Raw genomic sequence first — 10,255 nt, forward strand, 5'->3', positions numbered from 1 at the left:
CGACCTCCTACAAATACACGGATGCACACAGGCCTGGGAGCGTCCCAGACAGTAAAGCCCTGAACGTGCAGAGGGTTGAGGATCCCCCGCAGACCGTGACACGGCTTCTTTATTCACTGTGTTAGCCTGTTTCTCATTGCCTTAATAAAATATGTCAGGCAGGCTAACTGTACAAAAAAGCATGTTCCTTTCACACACAGTTCTGGAGAAGCGAGGGCGAGACACAGGTAGCAGTTTGGCTCGGGTGGGGCCTCTTGTGGTTGGGGCATGTGAGAGGAAGAGCTCATCTCCTGAGAGGGAAAGCCTGAGGGTGACTGAGGGTCCGGACGGCTGGGCTTTGAGAGCAACTTGTTCATGCAGGACCTTAGGGGTCTCACAAGAGCTGCCTTACACCCGTAAGGACTTCCCTAGGCTCCACCTCTTCCTGCCTTCCTCAGATGGACTTTCCAGCCTCTTTGTATCACACAGTGGGGATTACAACTTCAACACGTGAGCGCCTGAGGACACACAAAGTCGGTGTGGGAACCTGAGCGTTGCTTATCTCATGTGCAAGCAACTGATGACATGAGCCTCTTTCCTTCAGGAGTTGGAGGAAGGGGATGAGTCACCTGTGCATACTTCCGAGAAGTACCTGCTCTCTGTGGCTGCCTGCAGGGTGCCTGTGAGTACTGCTCAGCCCCCGTGACGCTCTCCCCTTCTGCCCTGTTTTCCTCTACAAATGATCGATCTCATTTTTGGCCTCTTCAAGCTGATCTTTCACAGTTTTCACAGTATCTAGATCTGCTCCCTGTGCTGCAGGATTTCAGCAGTAGTGGTCTGGGCAACTCAGTTTACTTAATCTGTTTGCTCTTTTCTTTGGTGTCAGTAGTTGCACTGTGACTGATGTCAGGTTACCAACACCCTGTCACTAAGCACAGAGCTGGGAAGAAGTGCTCAGTAGCATAGCACCATGCCTTCATTCCATATCACAGGCAGGGATGTAAACAAGGTAGTAATGGTAACAAAATATAGTAAGGTAATATAGTTAGGGTGACAAGTGTTGAAGGTTTATTACCTTGGCCAAATATAATTAAATATAGTTAATTAACTTTTATTTTTTGGCAGAACCGAGGATTGAACTCAGGCCCTTACACTTGCCAGGGAAGTGCTTATTCCACCGAGCCATCTCCCCAGCCCTCCTCTCATTCTTAACTTACACCATGTAACATATAAAAAAGGCATGTTGGCTCAGGGTGTGGATGAGTGGCACAGCGTGAGGTTAACATGAGGAGGGTTGAGAGTTCAGTGCTGGGCATCATGAAAGAAAATAATGGTGAGTTCAACAGCAAGCCCATGAAAAAACCTAAAAGGTAAACCATCAGTGCTAATGAGCGTGAATGAGCTGGCTGCAGCACACCATGTCCCTTGCCCTACCTGCACTGCGATGTCCAAACAGTATGTGGTGACTTCCTTCATTCTTAATCCTTCTCAGCAGTCAGTTGCCCCAATTTCTTCTCATTCCCATTCGTAGAGATCTCTCTGCTATGTCCTGAGTTACTTATTGTCTCTTCTGCCCCTGCTGCTGGGCTCACCACTCTCCTCTTATCTTACAGGTGGACAGAGTCATCATTTTTGGTTTCCCATCCTGTTACGATGTACCATTTCCAGCCCTATACATCTGGCAGCATGTGAATCCCAAGTGTCTCTTTGTTACTGTCCTCCTAAAGCAAATAAGTAGGTAAGGATGCCTGAGCTCCCTGCCCAGTGTAGGAAATAGTGATTTGGGCTTCTCCTCTGCTCCTGCCTAGCTTGGGAAAACCCACCTCTCTGGCACCTCCTGTCTCTGCTGTACACATCAGGTTCCAGAACTTCATCTGAAATGTTTATCCTTATTCTCCACCTCTTTGTGCAGGTGTAGCCTAACCCTAGCCCAGCACATAGTGTGTGTGTGTGTGTATGTGTGTGTGTGTGTGTGTGTGTGTGTGTGTGTGTGTCTGCATCTGCATCTGCATCAAGGACTGGCGCAGGCCTCATGCACACCAGGTGTGTGGATTTCCACTGAGCTACATCCCAGCAACACAATCGTGTGCAAAGTGCAGCCGTGGGGCATGGGGCACCCAATTTGGGCGCTGAGCGCACAGATGCTGTTCAGTGTTTCCTTCTTGGCCCGGTGACTGCTCTCCTTTCTCAGGTTTGTAAACTTGAATCCCAGTTACTTGACGCTCTCAGGCTGTACAGACGGGATACTGAGGTAAGTACAAAATAGATGCTGGAGGGAAGGTGCAGCCTTCTTGGGAGGTTTGTGAGAGATTACCTGTGCCCTCTACTCCAGTCACTCTTGTTCAACAGCAAGATAGTGCACATTCCTGTTTTCGTATTAATTGGCCCTAGAAGCTAGACAGCATTACGGGGACCCAGGCACTTGCCGTCTTGCTGCTCCACCATCCTCAGCAGCACCTACCTCATGGTTTAGGATAGCGGCTTCAGCCCTAGCCATTTTGTATCCTGCCAGGTTTACATTAGATCCCAGAGAAAAGAGGAAGGGGACATGGGAGGTGGCAGTGCTAGCCAGTAAGGAAGCAGCTCAGCATTTGGTCCTAGCACTCTGTGACCTCTGAGGCAGAGAAAATCCTTGTCTTTATGCTGAATTGCAGAAATGATTGACTGTCGGGTTTTCTGCTTTTAGCCTGCCATTTATTTATTTACTTAATTTTTAATATGAGGTAAGAGGAATGAATCTTGGGCCTTCCTACTGAATTTTGTCCAAGCCTTTTTAAACTTTGAGACAGGGCCTTACTAAGGCACTGAATTGCCCAGGTGTGGTTTCAGCTTGTCATCCAATTGCCTCAGTTGCCCAGCATGTGGAGATGCAGGCAGGCACCACCCCGCCTCCTGGCCTCTTTATTCTCTTCTTCCCTGCCTTTTCCTTTGGATGATGCCTGTGGCCTCAGCTCCCTCTAGCAGATCTCAGGCACATTCACTCCCTCAGGATTTTCATCTCTGGTCAGAGGTGATTATAGCGCAGCCTGGAATGGTTTGACTGCCCCACCTCAGCCCAGTCCCGTTTTCTCTGATACTACAAATATCTTCTGAGTGCCCTGCACAGGCAGAGGCTCTGGAGCAGGATTTCTTTCTCTTCATTCCTGTGGTTCTGTGGTGTCAGATATTTTTACTAGGCCTGCTTGTGGCATTGCTCCCTGTCCTTGGGAGACCCTTTCTGATCCTGACATCTAATAACCTCCTCTCATTTATTTTGTTCTCGGGTCCATTTCAGAGTATGGGGCATCACATCTTCTAGAACATGTAGGACAGATGGACAGAATATTCAAGATACCACCACCCCCGGGAAAGACGCAGGCCCCGATGCTCCGGCCACTTGGAGAGGACGCTCCCAGCCCCTTGGCTCCTCTGTCGCAGCGTGGGTCAGTTTCTGTATCTGTGTCTGAGGAAACCATCGGTCAAGCTCCTGCCTATTCAGATACCCTCGTCCTAGTGACTAAGATGTGTTCGCTCCTTCTAAGGCAGGGATCCTGTAGCAATGGAAAGGACATACTGAGAACAGCACCTTTCTCTGCTGGGAAAGGGTGGTGAAAAGAAGGGAAGGAGCAAGGAAAGGATCAGGCCCTGTAGCCATAGAGCCAGGGCTTAGGCGAAGCACTTAGGAGCCCAGCTTTTGGCTTTCTCATCCTGAGTTTTCCAAATAGTAGCTTTAACCTTAGGACAGTTGCTTAATTTCTTAATACTATAGTTACTTCTCCAATGTGTGCAGTACTGAGGATTGGACTCAGAGCCTCATACATGCCAGGCAAGAGCTCTAGCACTGTGCTGAATCCTCAACCCCCATGTTTTTTTTTATTAATTAGGCTTATTGGCACACTTTAGGTGTACATGATGATCTCATTCATTATAGAGAATTTGTATCCATACTTGACATGATTTGATTCTTTTGTCCCCATTCCCCTACTCTCCCTTCATTGCCCCTTCACCTTGTTATAAGAAGTTTCTTTCCATTTTTCTTTGTTTTCTCATCATTTTTTCCTTTTCTCTTCTCCCCCTCCACAATGCCCCTTCCCATTTGAATATTTTTTTCCTAATTTCACAATATCTGTTATATATTTTGATCCTTTTTTACACTTCTTGCCTCACACTACACGAGCAATGCAGTATCTACACGTGTGTGTGTGTGTCTGCCTTATGTCACTTAAGAGAAAGGCCTCGGGGTGAATCCGTTTAGCTGGAAATTTGTCAAGCTTATCCTTCTCTGTCCCGCAGTCCCCCTCCATTGCATGAAAATGACCACATCTTGTTTCTCGGGTCACCAGTGGGTGGGCACCGGGCTGTCTGCACGCTTTAGCTATTACACCCTCCAGTCTACAGGTGGGCGTGCAGGTTTGCTGCACTGCGATGTTTTTCTTCTTCTGGGAAAATGCCAAAAAGAGGAAAGCTGGGTGGGCGGGACGTGTGCAGTGGAGACCACAGCATTTTACTCTGCAGAGGACCCCAAGACACCCTGTGCTGCATCTGCATCTGCGTCTGTGGCTGTGAGAGAGGCCCGAGCTGCAGGCTGAGCCTGGCCCTCTGCTTACCCGCAGCTGGCGCAGCATCCGGCTGTTCATTTCCTCCACTTTCCGGGACATGCACGGGGAGCGGGACCTGCTGTTGAGGTCCGTGTTGCCAGCACTGCAGGCCCAAGCCACCTCCCACCGCATCAGCCTCCATGGCATCGACCTGCGCTGGGGCGTCACTGAAGAGGAGACCCGGAGGAACAGGTGCAGGCAGGAGCGCCACATCATTGAAGAGGGGTCTCAGGGGCGGAACCCAGGTAGGCAGGGGTCGGTGTGCAGGAACAGAGGGAGGCTGGGGCAGGTTGCTGTCTCTTGGTGCCAACACAAGTGGCCTGCCTTCCCACTGCTCTGTGAGCCAGGGTCCTGTCACTCAGCTGTGTGCCTGTCTTCCTTGCCTGGATCCCCAGTGACCCCTGTGTCCTGTAACCTTGCCTACAGACAGCTGGAGGTGTGCCTCGGGGAAGTGGAGAACTCCCAGCTGTTCGTGGGGATTCTCGGCTCCCGCTACGGCTATGTTCCCCCCAGCTACAACCTTCCTGACTATCCTCACTTCCGTTGGGTAAGGCCGGTGAGCCCGGAGGAAGAGCTGGACAAGACTTCAGGTTGTCAGGAGCCGGAGCACTACACAGGCTGTGCTCCAGACTAGGGAGTGCTGTGCAGGCAGTGGACTCTGCAAGGGACCAAGGGTCATGGAGGAGGCTCCTTTGAGGCATGGGTCTGCTGAGGTTTGGGCACAGACAAGTCTGAGTTCTTATCTCCTTCTCTGGTGGTAAGTGTTCTGGGAAGAGGCTTCCCTAATCTGTTCTCATCTTCCCCTCATTAAAGAGAAGCAAGAACATCTATATTCACAGGCATGATACAATGAAAATTAATTTCAGAAATTCAGGGTACATGTCAAGCCTTCAGTACATGTTAGCTGTTAGCTCTGTTTCACAGCTTGCATTTATTTGAATGGAGGGATGGCCTCTGCTGACAGGAGAGAGCACTGAGCCTTTGGGGCTCTCCAGGGAAAGATAGTGGATGTGGGGCATAGCCTGTCCATCTCGGCCTTCTCTCTGCAGGTCCAGCAGTACCCGCCAGGCCGCTCCGTGACAGAGATGGAGGTGATGCAGTTCCTGAACCGGGATCAATGCCTGCGGCCCTCTGCCCGAGCTCTCATCTACCTCCAGGATTCCAGTTTCCTCAGGTGCCTGTCATTGACCCAGAGCCAGGTCTCCCTCCCATCTAGGCCACACAGGCTCCATCTGGTGTGGCACAGAGTAGGGGAGCAGTGGGCTGTCTCCTCTGAGAGAGAAGCACAATCCAGGGCACGTGCCTTTACAGCCCATGTGAGCCTAAGGGCTGGAGTCACAGCTGTGTCCTGTGGTGGGTGGTGGCAGGCCGGGGTCTGCTCTAGCCTCATTGTTGGGCTGTCTGTGCTGGTCAGCTCTGTACCAGATACCTGGAGACCTGACTTCATTTCTGAGTCAGAAGAGGCCGCGCAGCGGATGTCAGAACTGAAGGCTTACCTCAGCAGACAGGAGGAGATCACCTGCCGTAGGTGAGCTTGGGGAGGTGGGCAGCTCCGGGTACCCAGGGATGTGATGCCTGGCACCGGGCCGCTCTGACTCTGGAGTGTCTGCTTTCCCTGCAGGTACTCCTGCGAGTGGGGGGGCACAGCGGCTGGCCGGCCCTTCACCGGGGGGCTGGAGGAGTTCGGGCAGGTGGTTCTCCAGGATGTGTGGGGTATGATCCAGAAGCTCTACCTACAGGTGAGCAGAAGTGCTGATGGCCAGAGGAGTGCAAGGGGAACGAGGACACTCCTGGGTGGGATTCTGTCTGTCAGGAGCCAGGAAAGCTGAGTTGATATCTCCTCTGCTCCCTCAGCCTGGGGCCGAGCCGGAGAGGCCAGTGTCCATCCCGGATGATGAAATGGTGCAGGCCACCTATCAGGAGCTACAGTGCCCACCGAGTCCTGCCCGGCCTCGGCTACTTCAGGACACAGTGAGGGAGTTGATGCTGCCCCACGGGAAGCTGAGCCTGGTGATTGGGCAGTCGGGACAGGGCAAGACCGCCTTCCTGGTATGAGTCCCGGGTCTGATGCATGGGGACTGGTGAAGGGTGCTGAGTAGCTAAGGAGGTGGGGCCAGGTACATGTGAAGGAAATGTGCCCACGTCCATGCCCCTGTCCACGCAGGCATCCCTTGTATCAGCACTGCGGGCTCCAGCTGGGGCCAAGGTGGCTCCGTCTGTCTTCTTCCACTTCTCAGGAGCCCGGCCCGACCAGGGTCTTGCCCTCAGCCTGCTCAGGCGCCTGTGTAACTACCTGCGAAGACAGCTGAAGGAAGCCAGTGCCCTCCCCAGCACGTACAGGTGTGTACAGTGCTGGTCCTCCGCTCTGCGTGCTGCAGTTCTCCAACCCTGACACCAACTGCCTTTGCCCATGCAGGGGCCTGGTGTGGGAACTTCAGCAGAAGCTGCTGCCCACCTGCGCTGAGACCCTCCAGCCCAGCCAGACCCTGGTGCTGATCATCGATGGGGCTGACAAGTTGGTGAACCAGAACGGACAGCTCATCTCAGCCTGGATCCCAAAGTCCCTTCCCAGGGTGAGCAAGAGAAGGAATTAGGGGTTTTGGGTCAGGGGGAGGAGGGACGCCTAGGAGGTGAGCGACACTCCAATATGGTTTCTTGTCTTTCCCCTGCTTCTTGGCCCCCAATCACAGTGGGTACACCTGGTGCTGAGTGTGTCTAGTCACTCTGGCCTTGGCAAGACCCTTGAGCAGAGCCAGGGTGCCCATGTGGTCACTCTAAGGCCTCTGGACCCACCTGACCGAACCCAGCTGGTGAGGGAGGAGCTAGCGCTATATGGAAAGTGGCTGGAGGAGTTGCCTTTCAACAACTAGGTTGGACCTGGGCCAGGGCTGGTGGGCTGTGGGGTGGCTCTGAGAGCAGGAAGACTTGGGGTGCTGAGGGTGTCTGTCCCCATCCTGTGTTGCAGCTGAGTTGTTTTCTGAAGCTCTTTTCACCAGGGCTGTTGTTCATAATACTGTCTTGACAGAACCCATTGGGCAGTAGACAGTAAACTGCTTAGTGAGGCGCAGGCTGTACCGAGCCTGTGTCCTGTCAGAGTGGCTGCCCGGAGATGTGAGGGTGCTGGACCCAAAGTCTCGCCATGAGCAGTCTCCTCATGGGTCTCTCTGAAAAGCTCCCTGAAGTGAGCTTGGTGTTGAGAATAGGGGTAGGCTGTGGCAGGCTCCCGGTCCCCAGACTGAGTCCTGTGCATCTCGCCAGATGCGACTGCTGCTAGTGAAGCGGGCATCAGGCCTGCCGCTGTACCTGCGCCTGGTCACTGATCACCTTCGGCTCTTCACACTCTATGAGCAGGTTGGTGGCTCCTCATCTCCAAGCCTAAGCCACTTCCCAGTCTCTGTGCAGCATCCTGGGTCTGTCTCTCTTCCACATCTCTCACCTTTGCCATCTCTGATCACCCAGTCTCCATCTTCTCACACCCTGCACCCACTTCTCTCCACATGTCTTTCTCTCCCGCTGTTGCCCCTGCTGTTCCCTTCCCCAACCAAACTGCTACTGCCCCTTCACACCCCCCAGGAAGCCTGGCTTCTTCCCTTCCCAGGTGTCGGAGAGACTACGCACCCTGCCTGCCACTGTGCCCCTGCTGCTGGACCACATCCTGAGCACTCTGGAGCAGGAGCATGGCCAGGACATCCTTCCCCGAGCGTTGGCCACCCTGGAAGTCACACACAGTGGTCAGTGGTTGGGGCGGGATGGGAGATGGAGGATCTCAGGGCTTCTGTGCTTTGATTCAGGTGGGATTTCTCCCATCAGGGCCAGGCGGGACCTGGTGTCTTGGGGCTGGTTGCACACTGTGCTTTGGGTCGGGCCTCACAGCGCTTGGGTTCTTAGGTCTGACTGTGGAGCAGCTGCATGCAGTGCTCAGTGCATGGCGGAATCTGCCCAAGGGGACTGAGAGCTGGCAGGAGGCCGTGGCTGCTGGGAGCACTGGAGAGCCTTACCCTATGGGCTCGTTTGTCTACCTTGTGCAGTCTGCGCAGATATGGGTGCCCCAGCCCGACTCCCACTATGCCTAGACCTGTGCCTTCCAGTTTGAGCCCAGACCCTTCCTTGATCTCCCCTTCTCTGGGGTGGCTCCAACAACTGCCTCCCAGGCTCGTATCAGATGCAGTGGCTGTCACCTCATCCCGTCCAAGTGGGAATGAGGCCAACACCAAGCCAGGGTGCTCAGTGACTGCCTCCTTCCTCTCCTTCCCTGCTCCTCTGCCCAATTCTCCTGGGCACAGTTTGCTAGGGGAGGGCCCTCTGGAGCACCCTGGTGCCCGCCTCCGGCTCCCGGATGGACTGCTGAAGACAGCAGCCAGACATCGCTATAGAAAAATGCGAGGTCTGCAGAGCACGGCACACATCCTCATTGCAGGTGAGCTCAGTCCCATTGGCTGGACACTTGGTCTAATGCCTGCACCTAGGGTGCAGGGCCACCCATGGCTGCCCCTACCTGGTGACCCCAACCCTTGCCATTTCAGTGGGTGGATGACCCTGCTGTAGCCCGGCAGATGGGACCTTGAGGATGCCACAGGCCTGAGCCCTCCTCACTGTCTGGCTAGGGTGGGGGTTTTATTTATGTTGTTTGAAGTATCCTTTTGCTATGTGGTTCAGGCTGGCCTTGAAGTTGCTGTGTAACCCTGGCTGCCATGAGACGTGTGGTGATCCTGCTGTCTCAGTCTGGAAGTGCTGGGCTGCGGGTCTGTGCCACTATGCCTGGTACTCAGTTCTTTTCTCACAGCTCTGCTCTGGAAGGCATGTGACCCTGACGCTTCAGGCTCCTTCCGACATTGTCATCCACAGGCTCTGGGAGACCTGCCGGGCCACCTGGTCAGTCCCCAGATCCCACAGTCTCCTTTCACAAGTACCTTCCTTGGCTATTGTTAAGTGTTTGTTTTTGCGTTAAGCCCTTTATTTTCATTGTGAGACAGTCTCACTGAGTCCTTCAGTGGGCAAGGCTGAGCTGGCACTTGCTGTCCTTGAGCGTAAGCCTCCCAGAGTGCTGCGATTGCAAGTGTGGATCACCACACCTACTTTGGGGGCTGTTCTTACAGCCCTTCCCCTCACCCTATCCCACGATGACCACTGCCATTTCCCTCCCTCCCCAACTCCCTCCACCCTTTCCCTTTCCGTTTCCCTGTCCTCCTCGAGGTCCTCCAACCCACAAGTGGGTCCAAGTCCTGGCTGCAGAGGTGGGGTCTGGGAGTGGGTGGTGCCTCCTGCCCGCATGAGGCTCCTCAGCAGCCTGGTCCCATGGCTGATGAGCACACCCGCCCTCCCCAGCTCCAGAGTGGGAACCGTGCCCTTCTGGAGAAGTTCCTCAGCAGCATGCACGTGGTGGCCGCCCACCTGGACTTGGGCCTGCTGCCCCAGCTCTTGGAGGCGCATGCACTCTATGGTGAGACGAGTCCCTGGATGCTTTTTTGCTGGGAGGTTCAGGCTCTTGAGTGTACGCACAAGAACCCTGCTGAGGGGGAGGAAGAGTGGGAAAAACCAGGCAGGTTTGTCCCCCAATTTGAAAAAGCCATTCTCTGGAGACCTTTCCCTTAGGCCTCCTCAGTCACAAGTTCTCATACTTCATTTAGCAGGCAGAAAATCATCTAGGAAACATGTTCAAATTGCAGATGGTCAACACCCCAGTTTCGGCTTCCCAATAC

At 53.9% G+C, this 10,255-nt stretch overlaps 1 protein-coding gene across 1 annotated transcript in view; it reads left to right on the plus strand.

Annotated features, from left to right (window-relative positions):
• Nucleotides 1-10,255, plus strand: part of LOC101561881 (telomerase protein component 1-like) — a 29,217-nt gene that overhangs the window by 4,964 nt on the left and 13,998 nt on the right. Inside the window, 20 exon segments of the mRNA XM_023704147.1 lie at nucleotides 201-310; nucleotides 584-661; nucleotides 1,593-1,717; nucleotides 2,171-2,233; nucleotides 3,246-3,401; nucleotides 4,572-4,748; nucleotides 4,983-5,103; nucleotides 5,606-5,730; nucleotides 5,971-6,084; nucleotides 6,178-6,295; nucleotides 6,411-6,605; nucleotides 6,721-6,896; nucleotides 6,973-7,129; nucleotides 7,247-7,426; nucleotides 7,815-7,907; nucleotides 8,155-8,287; nucleotides 8,445-8,593; nucleotides 8,838-8,973; nucleotides 9,340-9,428; nucleotides 9,882-10,099. Coding sequence (XP_023559915.1) covers nucleotides 201-310; nucleotides 584-661; nucleotides 1,593-1,717; nucleotides 2,171-2,233; nucleotides 3,246-3,401; nucleotides 4,572-4,748; nucleotides 4,983-5,103; nucleotides 5,606-5,730; nucleotides 5,971-6,084; nucleotides 6,178-6,295; nucleotides 6,411-6,605; nucleotides 6,721-6,896; nucleotides 6,973-7,129; nucleotides 7,247-7,426; nucleotides 7,815-7,907; nucleotides 8,155-8,287; nucleotides 8,445-8,593; nucleotides 8,838-8,973; nucleotides 9,340-9,428; nucleotides 9,882-10,099 — 2,713 coding nt within the window.

Source organism: Octodon degus, unplaced genomic scaffold, assembly GCF_000260255.1.
Source record: "Octodon degus isolate 3935 unplaced genomic scaffold, OctDeg1.0 scaffold00189, whole genome shotgun sequence".
NCBI lineage: Eukaryota > Metazoa > Chordata > Mammalia > Rodentia > Octodontidae > Octodon > Octodon degus.